Source organism: Elephantulus edwardii, unplaced genomic scaffold (genome assembly GCF_000299155.1).
Source record: "Elephantulus edwardii isolate Elephantulus edwardi_28Jun2011 unplaced genomic scaffold, EleEdw1.0 scaffold00017, whole genome shotgun sequence".
NCBI classification, from domain to species: Eukaryota; Metazoa; Chordata; class Mammalia; order Macroscelidea; family Macroscelididae; genus Elephantulus; species Elephantulus edwardii.
Genome location: NW_006399767.1, coordinates 15,983,073 through 16,005,806, shown reverse-complemented (window position 1 = coordinate 16,005,806; position 22,734 = coordinate 15,983,073). Strand labels below are relative to the sequence as shown.

At 51.1% G+C, this 22,734-nt stretch overlaps 1 protein-coding gene and 1 pseudogene across 1 annotated transcript; one reads left to right on the top strand and one right to left on the bottom strand.

Annotated features, from left to right (window-relative positions):
- Positions 1-2,364: 2,364 nt before the first annotated feature.
- FRS3 (fibroblast growth factor receptor substrate 3) lies at positions 2,365-8,312 on the bottom strand. The gene is made up of 5 exons (XM_006882002.1): positions 8,247-8,312; positions 6,613-6,799; positions 4,442-4,591; positions 3,534-3,691; positions 2,365-3,261 (listed from the first exon to the last, which is right to left on the bottom strand). The coding sequence occupies exons 1-5, from the start codon at positions 8,310-8,312 to the stop codon at positions 2,365-2,367; spliced, it is 1,458 nt and encodes a 485-aa protein (XP_006882064.1).
- Positions 8,313-11,399: 3,087 nt separating this feature from the next.
- On the top strand, positions 11,400-19,250 carry LOC102870202 (annotated as a pseudogene).
- The last annotated feature ends 3,484 nt before the right edge of the window (positions 19,251-22,734 follow it).

Here is a 22,734-nt window from a genome sequence, read left to right as displayed (position 1 = left end):
GAGCAGGGAGCAGCCGTTGCTCCCTGCTCCCGTGTCACTCCCACCCCTTTCCGCCAGGAAAATAGTCTCTACAAACCCCTGCTAGAGGAAAATTCCTGCCGCTGACCTTGTGGGTCAGAGGTAGTACCCCCAGGAAAGGACAGGAGAGGTGGGAGGTGGGGACCATAGAAGCTGGGCTGGAAGCCAGTTCCAGGGACACGCCTCACACTGAAGCTGTTACCACTTGTCCTGGAGTGGGGAGCCCCGGGGAACAGAGCAGAATCTGCCAAGCCCAGGGGATGAAGAAGTTGTCTGTGAAAGGTGCAGCAGGGGACCCCAAGTCTGAGGTCCGAGGAGTTGTGACCTGTGGTTTTTTTTTCTCCCTCTGAAGCAGTTATAACCTGCTCATAAGTCATACTTTCCAAAAATGATGCTGTGTTCACCATCTCTTGAGCTACCTCTCAGAGCTTGTGTTTTCCAGGTGTGAAAACTAAAGCACTTCTCAGGGAATAACATGCTTAAGGCAGTAAAGGCAGTGGCTGAGTCTTTGACTCCAGCCAGCCTTGGCCTCATCTGTCCATGAGGAATCGGGGCCCACCCCCTCTGCAAGCCCAGCTGGGAGGCATGCTCCTGCATGGCGGAGGGCACAGTGCTAACTGCGGAAGCCAGGTGGAGGTGCAGGGGTTGTGTGTGAGGACGTGGAAATGCTACCCAGGTCAGCTACAGCATCAAGAAAACCACAATGCACCCAGCCTGCAGCCAGCGACCCTCTGCCCACAGAGAAGGAAGTGAGAGAGAGAAGGGCTTCATGTTAACCTTAAGAGTCCTGGCCTTGTCCCCTAGGGCCTGCTGGCTCCCCAAGAGAAGGGGCCTCTCTTACATCCTGTTGCGGTCATTCCTTGCTGACAAGTTCTCTAATGGTCAACACCCAAGTTCAGGGGATTCTACAAACTGCTCTGTCCCATCTCATCTAATGGAAGGGGGCCCAGGAACCAAGGCCTTGGTGATGGTGTTCTGGAAGCAGCAAAGGGGGAGGAGGGTAGGTGGGGCACAGCCTGTTTACTGGGTGGAGAGCCAGGCCTAGATGGAGACTAGACAAGAAGGCTCTTCCTTAAGTCTTCCCACTCCTCAGGCACTCTGGTGGCTCCTCATAGAAACTGGATTTCCCTTACATTAGCTGTATAGGAGTTTGAGATAGAAAAGGAGGAAGGGAGACAGGCTAGAGGAGGAAGAGGAAGGAATCTCCTCATGACAGGGGAAGGGAGCCCCACAACAAAGCTCTGGGCAAACCCCAGGCTCCCAGACATGCTCTGACCTGTGGCTCCGTGAGGCCTTCCCTACTGTGTGAGAGGAGGAGGTGCCTCGAGAGTCCACGTCTGGGGGTCAGTTCCCGGGGACAGTCATTGTGCAAGCCAGATTGTCTAGTTATACATTACCCTGTGGTCTGGCCTTTTCTATTCCCGGAGATTTTAGTAAAGCCCTGCTTAAAGGTTCTAGCCTTGACCCAGCTGTGCTGAGAGGAGACACGAAAGGGCGGTCCAGGGTTCACGTTTGGCCCAAGGAGCTGAAGGAGAACAGGGGCTCGAGCCTGCAGGCTGAGTCAGTGAGGGGTCCAGTGAAGGTGGATCTTGAAGATATGCCTGGAACCCCCACTCCCATCTCGGAGGATCAGGTTTTACCTCACCAGGCAGTATTCCTTAGGGTCCCCTTCTGAATCGAGGATCCCAGCTGTCCTGTTTCCCACTTCACATCCATAAAGCATCCATCCCTGGCACATGCAGTGAACCAGGGCCTCCAGATGGAAAATGGTCACAGAATTTCCACAAAACCCCAGAACCACCCCCATTCCTATAACAGCCCGGTCACCAGGCTTCTTCTAATCCCATCACAGAACTCTTTCAGATGGGAGTCTGTAAAAAGGTAACATCATCCACTGAGATAGAATTTAAAAATAATTGTAATATTAATAAATATGTTAAATTACATTTAAAACAATAAATAGAAAAATAAACTGATAAATAAAATCAACAGGTACAAAATGCTGCAAAATTTCAACCAAAAAACAGAAAACAAAACCAAAAACCACACAGACAGACAGACAAGACATAACGGGAGGGTGGACACAGGGGAAGGTGCTAAATGCAATCACGGGAACCCTTCACAGTTAGAGACATGGCTCACTCCTTGCCTGGCCGCTTTCTTCTCATCCCTGGGGAGACCAGGAGGCAATGGCTGATATCTTTGGGGACTCCGACCAGTGTGGGTAAGCATCTGGGCCCCACCTCGATGCCCTTTTGCAAAGCAACCCTGAACCCCAGGGATGGGCTCAAGAGCCAGGAGCGTGAGGCAGAGGCGGCCGAGGGCGAGGGTGGCGGCAGGCCGGCCCTACAGAGGCAGGTCGGTGCTATTGTGCCGGGTTTTCCTGGCGGTGCCGTCGTCTCGGGGCAGAGCCCTCTGCAGGTTGGACATGGCCACGGTCTTTTTGAGGTCAATCACGGCATAGGAGTCTGAGCTGCGAGACGCAGAGGGGTTGGGGACTGAGGGGTTCTGGGACCCCTTGGGGTGCTCACCACCCCAGCCCTTCAGCTCCACCTGGATGTAGTTGAGCTGCCTTGGGGGCTCAGGGCCAGGCCTGCGGAAATCAAAGTTGAAGACACGCGGGGACCCACGGCGGCGGGCCAGTGGCACAGGGAAGTTGCCATGACTACGGGAGTTGGCCCGGGTGCTGGAAGGCTTTTGCAGCGGGGTCTCGTCCTCCTCGCAATCGGGGAAGCCGTTGGAGGAGGGTGTGAGCCCATCCCGTGAGTCCCCGTCATCCCCGGCCTCCTCCCCCAGCTGCTGGGCTTGGCTCTCCCACACAGGGGGCAGCGAGGGCAGGTTCTCATAGTGTAGGAGGGTGGCCCGACGGTGGGCGAGGCCATTCCAGCCTGGCTCCTCGGGGCTCAGTCTCCAGCCAGACCCTCGCCGCAGCCCCCCGCTGACATTCTCGTAGGTGCACTTGGGCTGGGCAGGACACTCAGAGGAGCCCTCATTGTTGTTGTGGTGGGGCGGGTCATGCAGGCTGGGGCACAGGCCCTGGCCCTTCATCAGGTGCCGCCGGGAAGGCGTAGGGCCCAGCACGAACTTCACCTGGCCCGGCTGCAAGAAGACCTGAGGGTCCCGCTGGTCCGGGCCCCCCGTCTGCGTGGTGAAGGGGGCCCGGCCCTCAGGCAGGGGCTGCAGGCAGTGGCGGCTCCTGCGGTGGTCTTCCTCACTGGCCGGTGTGTTGACGTAGGTGTGGGACTGGGGAAAATTCCAAGTGAGGGAGAGAAGATGCAAGGGCAGGGAGGAGGGAGAGAAGAAAAGAGGCAGATCAGAGAGGAGAACAGAATAGGAGAGTTGGGGGTTCCTCCTCTTCCTGGTCCTCCAATCCTTCCAGGAAGCCGTCTCCCTTTCTGGGGACAAGAATGGGCCCTATGAACATCCTTCTGCTCCCACAATCCATGCTGGAGGGAGGAGGCCATTATTTCCCGAGCCCCATGTCCACCCACGGGTCAGGGAGGCTGCTTGCTCACCTGCTCATCTGGAGCAATGAGGGCATGGGTGGACTCCTCCCCAAGGGAGGGGTGTCGCAGGCTGCTTGTTGAGGGGCGCCGGGGAGCCAAGAACCTGGAACCTTCACCTGGGCAGCCGGCAAAGCCATTAGAGAAGCTGGAGACGGTATAGCCTAGAGCTGGGCACAGGAGACAACCCTGGTGAGGGGCACCTATGCCACGTGTAACTGTGCGTGCAGCATCATGGGACTCACCCAGGCAGAGCGGAGCTGCTCTCCAGGGCCTCAGCGTAGGCGCTGACTGGCAGCCCTCCCCCATTATGCTCCGCTCTCTCCCTGCTCTTCAAACTGCCCTTTACAAAGCTCAGTGTGAATCCCTTCCTCTCCATTACACCTTGTATGAATCTGAAACATCTGAGGCCCTCCTTGTAAGTCACTGGACTGCTCTTTGTCTAGCTTGACCAGTGGGTTACAAAGAAGCTCCTCAAACGCAAGGCCTGTATCTTCTATCTCTTCTGCCCTCCGTGACCCAGGCCCTGAAGCACTAAACTCAGAGCAGGGGTTCAATAAGGAATGTGAGTGAACACACAGAAGTTGTGCAAATCTCTCCCAGAGAGGCCACAGTTAGAGATGCCCATACCAGAAACATCAAGGCACATGGGTATGACCAGAGACCGAAGGAAGCAAACAAGTGCCAGACTGCTGTTTCCATGGAAACCTGTCTTCCTCTCAGCTTCCAACCATCCATCCACACAAGGTCCAGGCCTCCATGGCCTGGTTGTCACTTGAGCTGCCCAGCCCAAGACGGGTGACTGTCTTAAAGGCCAGTTTATCACGTGCTTTCCCTCCAGCCAGGGCACCTCTGACACTTGTATTTCCTAGTGTGTGCACAAGTATGTGTGCTAGGAGCCAAGGGTGGGGTCCACTCACTGTTGGGAGGCTGGGGGCTGAGCTCCGCGGGGTGGCTGCTGCGGGTGACGATGACCGGCTCCTCCATCACATTGATGCTGTTGCACTGCATCAGGTCCTGAAGGAGGTTGAAGATTTCCTCGGCCCGGGAACACTTGAATGCAAATATCCCTGAAGGGGAGGAGGAAGTGCGGTCCCTCTTTCCTTGTGTTCAGCAGGAAAGGATCCCAGAAATCAACAGATGCACAAACTCTAGCTACAGCCCTGACCTCCAGTCCCCCTGCAATCTATACCTGGATCCTCCTAGAGCCCCTGCCTTGACAAGGTTATCCACTGCCACTGTCTGTAGACATAACACTTCGGACTACAGCTCTTCAATATGAATGTTTGTGTGCCCAAGAGGGAGGGGAAAGAAGAGCCCAGTGGAGGTGAGTGACTATTTGTCAGCTCCACACAGGGCCCCACCACCATGAAGCTCCATGCCCTGCACAAAGCTCCATGTTCCATGTTCCTGCAAATGCTCAGCAGGAGGGTCAATACTGATCATTGAGAGAATGCCACCAGCATGTAGGTCCCTGACCTCCTGGGGCTCCAACTCTTCTGCTGCAGAAAAGAAAACTATGCAGACGACTGAGAGGACACAGAAGACACTGTGCAGCAACTGTGCGGCTCCTCAATGCAGCTAGTCCCACAGTCATTCACTCCAAGGCAGCACCCCAAAGCCCTGGGGACAGCAGGACTGGGAGTGGCACTGTGACTCACGGGGTCCCCAATGTCCTGGGGTTCTGCACGCCTCTGTGTGGGGGACTGCCCATGGTGTGCATGTGCACATGTCCACAACAAAGATAACTGCAACAAGGCTGGGAGATGAGCACTAAGATGAACCTGCAAAGACAGGCCAGGAGCTAGGAAAGATTGAGAAGACCTGCAGCCTTACAGCTCAGGCCGGGGCTGGGGGTCCTGGGGCAGCAACAGGAACACATGTTCCTGTTAACTGAAAGGCTGGAGTTTTGAGTAAACAAAGGGTGCCTTGGAAAATAGGCCTGGCAATTTACTTTTGAAAAATAAGCCACTGAAAATCCTATGGAGCACAGTTCATATATGTGTGTCTCACATGCCTGCTGTAGATGGGGTCACTATGAATCAGGATCAATTGGAGAGCAACTGGTGCAATGGTCTAGGACAGGGAGATCTGGTGGCTTAGTGGTACAGAATCTGCTGTCTACCCAAAGGCATGAGGTTCAAATTTACTGGCTGCTCTGCAAGAAAGATATGCAATCTCTCGAGCGATTGATTGCCTCTGAAAGCCTGAAGAGGGTCAGCTGTAGATAGGTCTGACTCAATGGTACACAACATCAATGGTCTAGTGCAGACCCTCTGAGATCCAAGTGTGGATCTAACACCCCCAGGAGCAGGGGAGCCTCTTCCTCCCCTACCTGCTCACCCAGCATGAATCACCTCAGCCTCATGAGCTCCCAGGGGAAATGCACAGTGGGGGTAAGCCCTCCAGCAATCACACCCCTGGACTTGCAGTTTGGTTGACAGCCCCATGGCAGATTCCTTCGGCAAAGCTGAGATCGAGATCCTAAAAGAACTGCCCTGGCCACGTCATTAAAGAGACAGAGTTGACTCTACCCTTGACCTCATGGAACCAGCCCATGCCCCCCACCTCTGGGAGGGAGAGTAATCACAGCCTACTACCCACAGGTGAAGGGGGACACAGTGTAACATCTTAGGGTGAATCTGTAGAGACCCAAGAGCCTTCATCCCCAGCCACCTGGCCTCACAGTAACTAGCGCCTTCTGCCTGACTTCCTTATTCACAGGCCTAGGGTATCTGACCCTTGAAACTGGAGGGAAAGAAGGAGAAGAGGTCACTTACTTTTGCTGGGAAGACTCCTGCCTGGGACACCAAGCTCTTCCCATGAGCTGTGTAATGTCAGGTGCAAAGGGACCCAGGCTATGAAGAGTCCTAGCTCCCTTAATGCAAAAACCAACATGCTCTGTACCCTTGGCCAAGATCCTGCCCCCTTCAGCCAACAGCTGCCAGGTCTGAGGGCTGGGTTTGATGTCAAGGCCCATTCTCAAAGGCCTCAGCAGACTTGACCACAGTTGGCTGAGCTGTATCATAGGCTCCAGCGCCTGTGGCAGGTACACCAGCCCCGATCCCATGGTGAGGGGGCTGGAACTCACCCTGGCCTGTCTGACACCGGCGGCCACTCTCGAAGGAGAAGAGGCTGGAGTCGTAGCCGTAGCGGCGCAGGCAGAGGTAGGGCCAGCGGACAGCCTCACGGCGATGCAGGTGCAGCACCAGCTCACTCTGTGTTAGCTCCATCACCCCAGAGCCCAGCTCAACCCCCTCGTCATCCACATTCGTCACCTGAGGGAAGGGGACTGAGAGTCAGTGGCTGAGCCCAAGGCGGTCTGTGTTTCTAACGCAGAGCTGGAGCTGAGGGAAGGCAGTCTCACTTGATCGTGCCACAGACATTACTAGAGGCCACATGAGGACTAGGGTATGTGTGTGCACTGCTGACAACCCAGTGCAGTTCTCCAGACAACAATCCCTTCTCACTGGGCCTCACCTCATTTGGGCGGGCAACAGGGGGAGAAATGACCAAAGGAATACCAAAGTCTGACAGACGGCCAATGTTAGATGACTTTGGACGGTCCACCGCTTATTTGTCCATGGTGCAATTACCAATGGAGAAAAGGGTTCAGCTGAAAATTCACAATCTTAAAACCTAAGTTAGGCCCATTAAGTCCAAGGCATCTTTCCATTGTATAGCCTTGCTGAGAGTGCCCTCTTCTGGCAGGAAGTAAGAATGTCTATCTCAACAGGCCGTGGGGTGAAGAGGGAGTCTCCTCCCCACAGAATGTAAGCAGAAGGGAAGGGTCAGGGATACAGAGATCCAATGGGCCTGGCCTTGGCTTTCCAAAGCAAACCACAAATACACAACAGTGGTGAGGCGCTGTGCAAAGGCATGTGGTTCAGTCCACCAGCTGCTCCCCGGGAGAAAGCTGGGCAATATCATCCCACGCCTTTTACTGCCTCTGAAAACCTGCTGGAGGGTCAGCTGGGAGTCTGTTCCGACAGACGATACACATCAACTACCATGTACTAAATCCTACAGTAAACGCTTTGCATACTTTAACTCATACTTGAACTCACAGATGGAGACTAGAAAGGACAGACAGAGGCAGGTCTTGAAGCAAGCTCTTTCCGCTCTATAGCTGCTGCAGCGTGAATTCTGAGGTCTCCCAGATTGGTACAGCAGAAAGTGGAGACCCACAGAGAAGGGAAAGGGCATTTCACTGCTGTGGTGGGCCTCTGGGCTGGACTAACTAACTCATAAGTTTAGACCCTTGACATAACAAAAAAAAGTTACTCAGAAAGTTACAAAGCAGTCCCTGGCAGGTGCAGTTAGCAAACTGGTGCCCACTGAAAGGTTGGCAGGTGGAGTCCACCCAGAGGCATTTCAAAAAGGCCTGACCATTGAGCTTCAAAACACGAGCCACATGGAGCATAGTTCTACTCTGACACACACAGGTCAACTGGAACTGAGACGACAGTATGTTTAACTGGTTTTAAGTCACAGGGCTACACTGCTACAACAGAATGGCCTAAGGGAACAATTTTAGTAGCAAGAACTGTAAAAACAGTAGTGGGCCTGAGCCTCTTTTCTCCAGGGCATCTCAGAGGCCCTGAGCTTGAAAAGTCATCATGAGCTCACAACCTCAGCCTGTCACTTAAACCCCTGAAGGGAAGCCGAGGCAACCCAAGCGTGTGGTCATCCTGGGAATAATGGGAAGGAGGCAGTGGTGGGTACCTTGAACTTGGTGGGGTGGTTGTCTGGGACGCTGTCTCTATTCAGGCAGCTGCAGCAGCTCCCCATGGTGTCAGACCAGCCAGCCTCCCCTAGGGAAAAACAGAGGACATAGGCAGGTCACTGAGGGCTGCCCCAGAACCTCCGCTCTTGGAAACTCCAGCAGAACCCTCTCTTTCTGACTATTTGCTCTGTCCAAAGAGCTGTTAAGATACAGTCCTTCCCCTCAAAGAATTCACTCTCTTAATCCAGGACAGGATACATGTTGGGTAAACATTAATTGTGGTTAAAACGTGTTAAGGATTAATACTGAGGGGAGGACGGACAGCAAGACGTTCTCAGAGGTTGCATTTCATCTGGACCTCAAGAGATATGTACGATTCTGACCTGTGGAGGCTTGCATGTTATTATGTGGCCAAACAGGTTTCAGTGATACTTCCAAAGTCAGACAGACTAGGAAGAAAGGTGTGGCTACATACTTCTGAAAATCAGCCAATAAAAATGCTATGGATAAAAAAACAGTAACAACAACGCTATGGATCACAGTGGTCCAATCCCCAAGGAGATGGTGCATGAGCAGGCAGGAGGGAGTTCTGCCGGACATGGGTCGCCATAAGTTGGGGGTGACTTAATGGTAGCTAATAAGCACAGTGACAAGGAAGAGAAACCTAGACAGCTGGGAAAGTAGGGCCAGAAGGAAGGCTTCCCAAACAGTGATGTGTCACAGAAGAAAAGGGAGGTGAGGAAGGCAAAAGTACTTTTAACAAGAAGATCAAACGTAATAAAAAAAGAAGTGATACGGAGCAGAAGGAGCTGGGTGCCAGCACCCTATTCAGAAAAGATACTTTAAACTGGGTCCCCAGACGCTGAGGCTGAATCTTGCTCCTCTCCTTTTCCATGCCACACAATGCAAGCTCATTCTTCTCTTCCCCCATCACCTCTAATGTAGAGTGTTTTCGTCAAGGGAGCTCTGGTGGTGCAGCCCAGAGGGGACTGCGCTGCTAACCCACGAGCTGCAGCTCTCTGGTGGTGCAAACCCATCAAGAGCTCTGAGGGAGAAAAATGGGCGGTCTCCTCCGTCATGCTTTCCAGCCTTAGAAACCCGCTAGAAGGTCAGCTATGAACTGGTTCTGATCCAACGGCAATGAGGGGTTTTTTCCTCTTCAAATGAGGTATTATATTATTGTCGCAGAGTGAGTCAAAAGACTGAACAATTAAGAGATTTTTATTACTCTGATTTGTTGTGTCTTATTAAAAATAAGAGTATTTTGTCTGCTCTGCTTTGTCTGAAGGTGACACCAGGGGCCTTTTCTGCCTGGTTTTGTTTGTTTGTTTGTTTGTTTTCCCCTCTAAGGAGCTGGGATTATTACAGAAGTTAGGGTGAAAGGGTCACACCCAAGCTTGAGCAAGCTAAGGGAAAAGGCAAACACATGAACTACCACCAACCACAACTTAGGAGTTACAACATGATGCAAAAAGTCCAAGTTCTACATCCTTTTGGAACTGTCTTGAATGAGCCAGTGACCTGCATTTACCACTCCTCCCACTTTGGAAATTCCAGAAAACTACCTCCTGTGCACAGCTCTTACCTTACCCAGGCCATCGGGGAGCTGACCATGGGAGGGGCATGAGAAAAGACTCCCACTTTATTCTCGTTTTTGGTGTGGTGTCATGGCAAACAGCTTGTTGAGAAGTCACTTGGATCCCTCTGGGACACACCTGGAGCTCACCTAGCATGAGAGACAGAGACTATAAGTTAGCGGACACCTTTGTCCCTAATTGTTAATAAAACTGAGCTGCTGTCAGTCCTGAAATATCGTACGTTCTAAGTGAAGAGAGAGATCACAGGCAGGGTATCCACCAAAAACCCTACAAGAGACTTTCAAACATCATCATTAAGCTTGACACTGCAGACAGCTCATGACCTTGTAAGTTGCCCAGAGCCCCTCTCAAACCGCCCCCCCCCACAAAATACCGCTTCACCTTGGCGGAAAACTGACTCCTCAAAGAGCTTTCTCAAAATGACACTAAGATAGTACTTTTTGGGAAAAGCACTGGCTTGAGAGTCAGGAACCTGATATTCTGGTCTGTTTCATTACTACCAGGTATCAGAGAGATAGTAAATTAACCCTCTATCTACACATCCTCTCTCCACATCAAGAAACTGTGGAGTGCCTAGCTTAAGGAACTTGTAAAGGGAGGATAAACATCATTAAAACAGACATTTCCCTCTTTTAGGGAAGACTCCTTCAATTTTACATTTGGGGGCTTGAAAGATCTGTCCTTTAAGTTCTGATGGACTTAACAATAAACAACTTTCAAGGCATCTGAGCCACTGACAGACAAGCTGACCCTTAAATCCCACCAGCCTTCTTTGGCCAAACAATATTAGCTCTTAGGGCCCCATCCTAAGGGTGCTCTGCTGGCCTAGAGGGTAAGAAGTTGTGCTGTCAACTCAAAGGTACACTGTTTGAATTCATCCGCTGTTCCACAGAAGTAAAATGCATAATCTCGACCCTGCGATTCACAGCCTCCGAAAAACAACTGGAGGCTCAGCAATGAGCCGCTTGGACACACAAGAGGGCCCTATCCACCTTGAACAACTTTCAGGTAAAAGCAACCCCCATCTCCTTGATCTGAAGAAGCAGGCAGAGTAAAATGTGCACCTAGAGTAGTTGATAAAAATACTGAAGTTTAAGCTACCAAGAAGCAATATGGGAGCAAAATCAAGGACTCTATAGGGTGCATTTTCTGTCCCCATCTCTAATATATCAGGACACAGCTCAGCCCAATAAGGGCGATTACACTAGGTAGGATGGGGGCGCGGGGGTTCCGGCTTGGGGCAGGTGAGGATTAAGTTAAAGAGGTTTAAGGGGACTCAGGTTGAATGTAGGGGCTTGTGAAAACATGGCAAGATTTCTGGATTTGGGCATGGTGCAGGAATGACGGGTATGAAGAGTCAGCGGGATTTCCGGGGAGTGGAATCACTTGGGGACATCCAGGGGAGAATGCTGGGCCTCTGGCCGTAGGAGAGGAATTCGTAAGGAGTAAAAGGGTTCTGACGGGTTCTAAGAGGTGTGCTGCTGTGCTGAGGGGCAGGGGACTGCGGAGCTTCTCCAGAGAGTGAGGGGAAGATTTAGATAGAGGGATTTCCAGATGTTGAGAAGGAATGGGGGAGGTGGGGCCTCGCCTTGTCCCTGGATCCCCGCCCCCCCGACCCGGGCACCACCACCCGCCTGCCCGGGGCTTCCTACGGTGGGAGCGGAGACTGCGGCACCGCACGGTCTCAGCGGGGCCGCCTCATCCCCGACCCGCCGCGCCCTGACTCACATCGCCCCGCTGCCCGGGCGGCGCCGGGCCCCGCTCCCGGGTCCCGTAGCAGCAGCCGCCGCCCGCCCGGAGCGAAGGCCTCCCCGCTCCGCCCCGCAGCCGCGGGGTCGAAGGTCACCCGGCAGCACCAACGAGACGCTGCGGGCGGGCGGACCCGAGCTGGGACGACGGGTGCGCAGCCTAGAAGGTCCCTTTGGAGGACTTTGCAGTCGGGAACAAGGAGCATGCGCAAACACCAGAGGGCGCTCCTGGCCACCGGCTGAAGGAGCCCACAGTAGAGGGGCGGGGCCGTGCAAAGGGGCGGAGAAAGAGGCGTGGCTGAGAGGGATGGGGGTGTGGTCTGGGACTCAGGGAATAAACAAACATAAAAGAGAAGAGAGTGGACTGGAGGAACACATGGGAGAATTGTAGGGAGGAGAAACTCAAGGAAATGATTTTGGAGAAAAGAAGGAATTAGGGGCCAAATGAAGCCTAGAGCTGGAGTACGGGACGGGGTGGGACATCCAGGGGATAGGCGGGGCATCCAGGAAGGGGGCGGGCCTAGGAGACCAATAGGAGGATCAAGGGATGAACATCTAGGCATGGAACTGTGGACTGGAAGAAGGGATTTTCCATTCAAGACAAAACTGAACATTTATTATAAATGTGGCTCTGCTGTGCGCCCGCGGGAATTCGGTCCTGGCACTAAACCTTTGACGAAGGACCGTGGAGTCTGCATCCTTCGTACCCGAAACCCCACAAATGCTTCCCCTTCTGTTTGCAGCTCCAGGCCCATCCCTGAGCTGCCCCTCTGTTCCAGCCCGAGCTGGGCGGGTCAAGGGGAGGTGGGAGAGGAAGAACCCCCACTACCGGGGCGGGCAAAGGCAGGCGTTGAACATCGGGGTAGGGATGAGGTGCTGGCCAGCGGGCTCTATCCAGATCTGCCCAGACACTGGCTCGCGGTAAGGGTGAGACTCCTTATCCCTTTCCTCTACACGCCCAGCAGCCAGCCTGGCAACGCTAATGGACACAGTAGCCACACAGCGTCGCGTCCTGAAGCCCCAAGGCCACTCTCAAGCCCAAGAAAAACTCTGGGGATCGGGAAGATAACTCGTTGAGAGGCAAGAACCCCCTTCTCCCTTCCACCGTCCATGAGAATTATCCCATTTTCCAGCACTCCGGTTCTCAGGGCCTCTTGGGCTCTGTCTTCCTGAACGGGGTGGATTTGGAAGCAGAGTTCAGCAGCCAAGCTGCACCTGTGCACGGATGGAGGCAGCAGTTCTACCGGTCCTTTATGGGGACTAGGACAGGTTAGTTAGGTGAGTTCCAGCTCTAGGCCGTGGTGGAGGTGGGTGAATGGAAGGGTGAGGAGTAGAAGTCCAATTTCTGAGCACTGTTTTCTGTGAGAATGCCATGCAAATTAGAGCGGATTTGGAAGAGTGAGTGCAAGCCATTTTCTAGGATCTCAGAAACCTGTCCTTTCTTTAGTTGACCAACCCAAGTGCCACTTGCTGCCAAGAAGGACGGAAGTGACTACCCCTGTTGCTGAGTGTCAACAACCCATCCCAGCCTCTTTCCACAGGAAACCAGCAGGAGGGACAGAACAGGAAGGAAGCAGGTAGGTGTGGAACCAGGAAGCAGGGCAGGGTGGCACAGGACATCTGAATGGGGGCAATGGGGGACTTAGGGCTATGAAACAATATAATTGTCATAGTCCAAACCCTAGCCCCAATCCAAAGCCAAGATGTGTAGAGGTCAGGGATTTGCTGATGGGCTTCCTTGTAGCTATGGGAGCCATGACGGCGTAGCGCATCATGTATCTGGCCTTTAACCAAAAGACTCCATGTAAGAAAGATGGACAATCTCCTCTCAGGAAGATTACAGTCTCCGAAACCTGCTGGAGGGGTCGATATGAGTTGGAATGGATTCTTTGGCAGTGTTTTTGCATGATTTTTTCCTTGTATCTGGCCTGCTGTCGAAATCTATCCCAGCTCTCAGAGGCAGGCTTGTCATAAAACTTTCCTTAGTCTTCTGATGTGGCCCTGGTAATGAACCTGTTTGTCCAAACCGTAAGGCAGGAATACAGACAGTATCTCACAAGACTAGTGTGGTGGTGTTATGTGCCATCGAGTCGCCGACCCTATGTAGAACAGCTCTGAACCCTGCCCAATCCTCAACCAATCTCATCGTCTCGGACTAACCTAATCCCACTTCTCCAGCAGGACTGGTGTTGAGGTTATAACAAATGCTACAATAGCTCTTGGTACAGAATGAATGAATGAATGTTACAGAAAAGTTTGCTCTGGTTACTTTATCCCAGGAATCTATCTATGGATATCGACCCAGAGCTCTCCATTCTGCCTGCTCTCATCTGTTTCCTAAAATAGATGGTGAGTTCCTTGAGATCAGGGCCTCTCCCTTCTCTGCTTGGGGAGGTGACTACTCCACCCCCCTGCAGATACTGTGAGTGTATCAGGGTTTGCCCAAAAGAGAGCTAGAGATAGGGTGAGAATTACCCAATGAAATTGCTATGGATTGAGGATAGAAGCACAAGATTTTCCTCTGGTCTTCTTTGTAGATTAGAGAGAGACACGGGGTGGGGGGGGGGAAGTAAACATATTTCAGGAAAACCACTTTAACTTACTACTACAGCTTGGAGAAAGGAGGACTTCCTGGTGAGTTGGTCCTTTAAGTAGGCTCAAGCCTACAGCTGGAAAAGAGGGGATCATATAGAGAGCAAGCAATAAGCAGGCTCACTGGGATGGTGACTGCAAGTTGAGGAATGGCTGAAATGATGGCTGGGCAGGTAGAAGTGTCCAGACAGCTCAGGGGCTCACAGAAAAACAAAATACCCTCTCCTTCAACTCTGTTTTCCTCTGTCTGAATCTCAAGAGTCCAAATTTTGAGCTTCAGAAACTTTGGAGCAGAAAGGCCTGGCCTCAAGACTTGGAACCACACAACCTTGGTGCGTGTTCACAGAGCTTTGGTTTGGCACTGTGTAAAATGGAGGCAAGACCACCTACCGCCCCTGGTTACTGGGAGGACCAAATGAAACCATAATGCCTGTGCAGCACTTAGCACACTGCCTGGCACATTTGCAAAGGCTCAGTCAGTGGGAGATGTTCTTACATATCTTGTTCTAATGACATGTTCTTACCCATGTCATTACACAGATTTTGCCAACGATGTCAGTGGTAAACTCAGGCTGGCTGCACAAAGAGGAGAACCCCAACCTCAGGGGGCTCGACCTACCAGCCAACTCCGACCATCTGCTAGAGAATGACTCAGTGGACACCTCTGCTCAGGTAGTAAAAGCCCCACCCTTTCCTTCTTTGGACCTTCCCCCTTTCCAGCCACTGGGGGGGGTGTGTGTTTGTCTCTGTGCCCATTTTCTCTTTTCAGGGATGCCTCAAGACATGAGAATTTATTTTAGATTCATTCACATAAATAACTGCTCCTAAAGGGTCTATGTTGTAAAAAAGTGTTGTAAAAGAGAGTGGTTTCCAGCATGAGGGAAGAAGTTATGAGCTATGGGGCTATCTCAAACTGCACTATCCAGGCCACAAATTCGGGAGTGGGCCCACTGTCCTTGCTCTCAGCTACCTTGATGTAGGGAAGGAGGCTTGGAAACTATCTAAATTGGAGGCTAGGTGATAATGAGAAAGGATGGGGGGAAGGGCAAGAAAGGAAGCCCTAAATTCCTCCTCCCTTCTTCTGCCTTGTCTCCCAGGGTCCTACAGTTTTCAGCTTTGGGCTCCCTCACCTGCATGCCAACTCAGCCCCCAGCTGGCCTGGGCTTCAGGCCCTCCTGCAGCAGCTCCCTCCACAGGACAGTGATGTATGCCTCCCTCTCCCCTTCTTCTCTCTCTTGCTCTCTTAACAGTGGAAAGAGCCTTGTTGCAGAAGTTAGGAGACATAGATCCAAGGCACTATTCTGCTTCTAACTAGAGGAAGTCATCCACTCTCCAGCATGAATCCAGATATTTATACCATGGGTGAAATCACATCTATCCACCCACCACCTAGAATAGTTGAGGATCAAATGAGGAAATGGGCATGAACAACTTTTGAAATTGATAATGGAATGTGCAAATGTAGAGAGAGTATGCTTGTTACTTATTTATTAAATCCTTATATATATTCCAAGCCTAAAGGCTTACAATTCAATGGAGGGTGGGGTGAAGGTGGCTGGAACATGAGAATAGGAAGTAATACTGATCCTAGCTCATGGGAGCAAGTACCTAAATCTGAGATGACAGGGTAAGCGGTGTAGGTCTGTCAAGATCTGAGGATGACTGTTCCCGGGGAGGCAGGACTGAGGTGGACTAACATGAGCTCCTCTCTCCCTTGAACGCTTCATATTCATAACCTTCCACAGTGTTAGCTCCTGTGCCTTCCTGAGTCTACAGCCTTCTTTCTCCACTTACACCTGTTCTTGCTTGAGGAGTTCTCCCAGTCACAGCTGAGGCCTGTTTCTGCAGGAGCGCTACTGCTTGGCCCCTGGGGAGGAGGAGCTGGCAGAACTGAGAGTTTTCTGTGCTCAGCGAAGGCGGGAGGCCCTGGGTCAGGGGGTGGTCCGCCTGCTGCCTCCTAAATGGGACGGGCACACCTGTGAGAAGGTATGTAGGGACTCCCCCACCCCACCCATCCTCCATTCCCTGCTTTCTCACTTCTCCAGAAGGGGCTATGCATTGGGACTTTGTAAGGGAAAGAAGCTTGGAGAAAAAGGCTAAACTGTAGGGGACAGGGAAACAAAGATTGAAGGTTTTGGTGGCACCTACAGCGGAAGAGGGGCACAGGTGTACACTGGCTGGGTGATGCTGCTGATCTGACACACCCTGCACCACCACTCCCTTCCCCGGGCAGTGCAGGGAACCGCTGAGACCGGGAGAATATGGGGTGTTCGCAGCCCGGGCCGGGGACCAGCGCTGCTGGCACCGGTCCTGCTTTGCCTGTCAGGCCTGTGGCCAAGCCCTGATAAACCTCATCTACTTCTACCGTGACGGACGTCTCTACTGCGGTCGTCATCATGCTGAGTTGCTGCGGCCCCGCTGCCCAGCCTGTGACCAGGTAAAGCCCCAGGGGCCCACCTGGCAGAATGTAAGGGGGCATCTTCTTAGGCAGTAGCCACTCCCGGGGCCTCAGAGTGGGTAGTGAGAATTAGGAACTAGCCTGGGACCAATTTTCTTTCTGTTCTGACTTGAGCTCTGGAAGTGGAACTTGCTGTCTTTCTGCTTTGCTCTACTTCAAGCTGAGTCTGCCACAGTTTCTTGGACTCAGAATTTCTCTAGGACAGACTGTCCAGTTCATCTCAACATCCTGGTTTGCTCAAGCATGACAGGAGGTCCCATACAGTTTGCATAAAAGACAACACCGAGCCCTAGTTGGAAGTATAGCGGGTGAAGGTCCGACCTCTAGTCGTGTAAATTGCCAGCACCAGGATCCTGGCTAAGCCAATCAGCCTTCCCTGCATTCCAGAGTGGTTGGGGAAACCAAATGGGAATGTTCGTAGACGTACTTTAGCGTTAAGTGGGTACATACAAGGCATGGATGAAGCAATGAATGAGTGAGTGAGTGAGTGAATGAACGAACGAACGAACGAACGAACGTGCCCCTCTCCCTCTCCCAGCTGATCTTCTCCCGGCACTGCACCGAGGCGGAGGGGCGGCGCTGGCACAAGGACCACTTCTGCTGCCAGGACTGCGCCAGGCCCTTGGAAGGGGGACGTTATGCCCTGCCAGGGGGCAGCCCCTGTTGCCCCAGCTGCTTCGAGGGCCGCTACTCCGAGGCGGCCACTGCACTGGAAAGAAGGGTGCCTCTTGGTAAGGAGGGAAAATGTGCAAATCAAAATGAGAGGGGGCGGCGGTTTGGGCTGGGCCATGGGGGTTCTGCAGGACCGGAACCCTCGCCCCAGTCCCACACCGACCCGTCCCTCCAGCAGCGCCCTGGCCCTCCCGCCGCACCCCCAGACCCAAGCCTTGGGGCCCGCAGCTCTCACCGCGCGTCCCTGGCCAGGGCACTCCGAGGGCCTCCAGAGCCCACCCCGCGCCACAGTCGGGGCTGCGGCGCCGGACTCGCTCCTAAGGCTGGGGGACGCGGCCGCCCTCTGGTGGGCGGAGGCAGGGAGGGGCGGGGACCCGGGGGAGAGCTCGTGGCCGCGATGGCGGGGGCGCGCACGGCCGGGGGTGGGGCCCGGCGGGCTGCAGTGGACGCTCAGCTCGGCCGAAAGGGGGAAACTCGGGGCTGAGCGACGATGCTTTCGGATCCCGCCCGCAATAGGGGGCGTGGAGCCACGCCAGGTGAAAGGAGCGCTGAATGCCGAGACCAGCTCCATTCTGGGGAGTCAGCGTGAGCCACTCGAATCCAATCCCCGGGAAAGCCGAGCTGGAAGCGTGGACCAGGCGTCCAGAGAGTGTGCACACGGCCGCATGGGGACGTCCTCAGATTTCAGGGAGGACGCCCCTTGCCCCACCTGCTCCTCCTCCTCTGATTCCGAACTGGACGGCTTTTTCTTAGGTCAGCGTCTTCCGCAGCCTGGGGAGACCCTAGATACCCTCCAAGCTGCGAGTACCGACACTTCTGGGAAGCCGTGCATTATTTGCTAGTGGTGCACATGGGAGTAAGGAGAGTGATGTGCGTAGGGCGGGAAAGCGAAGGTTTTTTCCCTAGAAAAATCCTAGGCTGGATGCAGTCAGGTGCGCTGCTGGAACAAGCGGCGAAGTGGCACATTTTAGTTATTTTCTTTATCTCGCGTGTTCCTGGACTTTAGATAGGAACTTCTGGAACTTCATCCACCCCAAACTACGCACTCTACAGGCTGGGACATTTCCTCCCCTTGCATCCTTTTCTTGGGCCAATAAAGTAATTCCTCACAGATCACGTGTGACCGTGACCAGCTAGGGGACCGGAGCTGGGGAGTGTCCAGCTAAAACGTACTCCCCCGGGAGGAGCTCCTGGGCGCACGATTCTCGTGCTCCGTGCTCCTCTGCGAGGTCTACGTGTCGGCGACAGCGCCCTCTGCAGGCAGGGGCCCGGCAGAAGTCCGGATCTGGAAGTTACGTCATACACCGGCGCCAATTCCCGACGTGGTTCGAGTAGGTTTCTGAACCCGAAGGTGCTGCTATGGCTTCTGGTGGGGTAGGCGTGAGCGCTGCGGGATCGACAAATGAAACTCCCGAAATCCCAGACAACGTAGGAGATTGGCTTCGAGGCGTCTACCGCTTCGCCACCGATAGAAATGATTTTCGGAGGTAACATTTGCGCCTGACAGCTCCTTACCCGGCTGGCGTCTTACTCTGCCTGCATCGTGTCTCTCACTGTACCACGTCCTTTACGGGACAAGTTTCTATGAGACAAAAGCGATCCTTTCTGTCACGGGGTAATACCTAGAGAATCACATGGGAGGGGAAGTGACGACTTAAACAGGTTTTTCTGCTCGGGACCTGTCCTCCGTTGGTCTTTGATTAGACACAGAAGCAGCACGTGGACCTTTGATAACCTGTTTCATGTAACAATCAGGCCACCCCCACCCCTCTGTAATTCTGCAAGTGGTTCCCCCCCCCCCAATTAAGGTTTTCTCAGGGTGGTAATGCGAGTCAGTCGCAGCAGGGTGAATGGAATATATTTCTTTTCCAGGAATTTGATCCTCAATTTGGGACTTTTTGCTGCAGGAGTTTGGCTGGCCAGAAATTTGAGTGACATTGACCTAATGGCACCCCAACCAGGGTTGTAGCCAAGAAGGTAAAGATTTAAGCACTACTTTTATGGGTCTTTCAGAGTCCCCGAGGCAAGAATTTGTGTCAGCTATTAATGATATGAGAGATTAGATATTCTGGTTCTTTCTAGTTGATTATGTCTCTATGTGGCAAAGGATTTGAGTATCTTGGACCAATTTCCCACTCGTGCTTTGCCTCCCATTGCTAATGCCTCCCACTGTCATCTGATTGCAGACACATGGACCCCCCCTGTGCTGTACAGGAACCTTCCAAAAACAGATTACGTTTCTATGAAAAACACAAGACTTGCCTTGATGGCGACTCAAGTTTTATTCGGATGGGCACTTCCCTTCCCAGTTTTCTTCTCTACATTGTGTCTGCTCAGAGCCATATTCTCTGCTTCCCATTGTTCTGTAAAATTGTGTATATAGTTTCTCAGTTTCTGCATGGGGTGATCTTTGCTGTTGTCTTGAGGAATAACAATATTTTATAAGTATTTAAAATAAAGAATGTACACAAGGCAGTCATTTTATTCTTTTAATATGAAACATCCGCTTACAAAAACAAGGTGTAAAAAGTCAAGATTTACAAAAATCATAAAAACATGATTTGTTTTCACACTCAAGACAGGAACAAGCCCCAAACATGGATTGCAAATGAAGGTGGCTTGCTTCATTTTTAAAAAAAGGGAGGGAGCAAAATGAAACTGTAACCATCATATATTGATATTAAGATGGATGAAGCTTGCTTTTGAGGAAATTTCAGTTTTGAGCAGTATTGAGGGAAGAAGCCATCTGGTGTTGCATAGCGTTTTATGCGCTGGGCAGGATTTCCAGGCACCCAGGAGGCATTGATGCTTTACTAGATTGGCATTTGGTGGTAGGAAGAAGGTGGTGACATGTAGGTAGAGTAAGGATGTTAAGTGAACCTTGGCAGTGGACACTAAAGTGACTCCTGCATGAGTAAACTGCTTCTTTCACAAGGAAACATGTTTCCTGACCCTAACATGGAGGGTCGTGCCACTGTCCAGGGACTGTGGGTTCTTTGGAAATGGATTATATAAGGGATTGACATGGAAAGAGGTTGCTAAGTAGAACTGTTTGGTTCAAAATGCCAGCTTTTTTACCCTCTTCAGAAATGGGGATAAACTTGAGTATATCCTTGGTTCCAAAACAGATTCCCGTAGCATTAAAAAAAAAAAAGGCTGTCAAGTCTCCTGTGGAAGTGGTATGAGATTAATGTGCATGAATTGAAATCCATATAAATGCACCACAGTGGCCTGATACAGTTTTTCTTGCTAAAGCTGACTGATGTTGTCTCTGGTAATATGTTTACCAAAGGTAAACAGTATAGTCTTTTTTTTTTTTTTTAATTTTGCCGGCTTATATTTTACTAAGAAAGCTGTCTGTAAAGGATATTTTAAAATTTGTTAAAAACCAAACAAAACACCATTCTCTTGCATTCTAGCTGATCGGAAGAAGGAGGAGGGGACTGTGTGAATTCAGGTCTAGTTAACTGAACAAGAGGCCAAGACTGTAGAGCCTACACTGGCACCAAAGATGTTCTGCCAGGTGTGTTATATCTTAGTGGGCTAATAATGAAGGAGGATCACATACATGAGAGCAAAACTTGGGGTTAAAGCTATCCTCCCACTCCAAATAGCGATTAAAATTTAAGCCATAATACAGATTCTAAGCCCCAGCATACTACTGCCAAGGCAAATAAGAGCATTACTATAAAGAACTCTTGTCCTGTTCAGGAATGAAACAAACCCCTTTCTAATTTTCGGCCAGAACTTGTAATTTCCAAAGCTGAAAGAAAGAATCCAGCAAGAATTATGACATGGAAACTTCCAGGAAGTGTAATTAAAATCCCACTCAAAATTAATCTTTCAGCTTTAAGCGATAATGTTTACAGATGCTTTAAGCCCAGTGGTTGGTTTAATTAAAGTGCTAAAAAGTTAGCAAATATAAGTACCAAATCTGCAGTTCTCAAAAATGTTAGTTCCCAGTTCTATAAATGAAAGTGCTGCCATTCACTATTCTTATCAAGGGAATGTAACATCACATAACATTCTCAGCAAGAGAAATCAATTTTACACCACCTTACAGTTTTGGATGGTTAACCCATGACATGAAGAAAGTCTCTTATACTAGCTGCTGAGATTTCAAGTGGAAACATGCTAGAATGGGGAGTCCACAAAACTGGCCATTTGCCTCGATGCTGTAGTAGCTGTGGTATATTCAGAACCATGTGTGGATTGAAAAAGTAAGTACACAGTGGTTAAAGCCCTAGAGATCAAGAGAATGGTTAAATTGGCCATGTAAGATAGAAAATAAACTCAGTCATGTTGAGGTGCTTTTCCACATTGGTGCTGTATTTTAAGAGAATTCGAACTACCAAGGACAGGCATACTTAGCTAGTAAAAAACAAAAGAGAAGTGGGAGATTTTACTGCAAAGAAAAAACCTTCATCTGATTAGTCAAGTAAGTAGGTGAAGGGATCAAATTATGAGGTGTGCTTTTAACAGTGAGCTTTTAAGCACCCTTTGGTGAAGTCTTCACAGGCTCAGTGGAAACCTTAAGGTAAAAGAATCATGGTCTAAACAGGTTGCCAGGTGAGATGACCAGTCTCATGACCTCCTTTCCTGTCAAACAGCATCCCAGACAGCACCTGCCTGGGGTTGGGGCTGGGGAACCAGGACTAACTATCTTTGACATTTCTCTTTTACGCTGTTTCCTTTACATATTACACAGTAAACTGGTTTGCTGTATAGTATTAAGGTCCACATATGGCGGATTTTTTTTTTTTTTACGCTGGAAATTTGTGGAAAAGAACTTCAGAATGACAGGAGGTACCATCTGAGGAGGAATCATTTTCTGTCTTCTACCATAAGCTTCCCAGCATGAGTCAGTGTATTGATAAAACCTCTGAAGTCTTTTCTGAACATTTGTGCTCTCACAATCAGCTGAAAAAGCAACCCCTTCATTCATCAAGACAGAACCCAAGAATCCTAATAGGGATAAACTATGTTAGCACTCCCAGCCCAGCCTGAAAAGGTCTGCGCTAATGTTTAAAACCTAAGAGGAATGTGGTGTGAAAGGGTGGGGTACAGAGTCTGCCTTGAGAAGCAGTCACTTGATGAATATCACAAATCCAGTAATTTTTTGACATTAAATTTCAGAACTTGCTGGTAATTTGCATTCACACAAAAGAAATGAAACGCTTTTTAAAATACGAAATGTTCTTTAAACATTACATAGACCCATTTGCCACATGAAATGACAAAAAGAATCTTTTCCCTTAATCTTTCCAATTCCATGCAAACCATAATTGGGTACAAGGCACCAAATTGTCAGAACTGTATAAAATTAGTTCACAAAGCTTTATCAGTAAGTAAAACAAAACTCCATTTCTCCCTTCCCCGCCAGCCCACCCCCTCCCACCACCACTCCCACCCAAGTTGT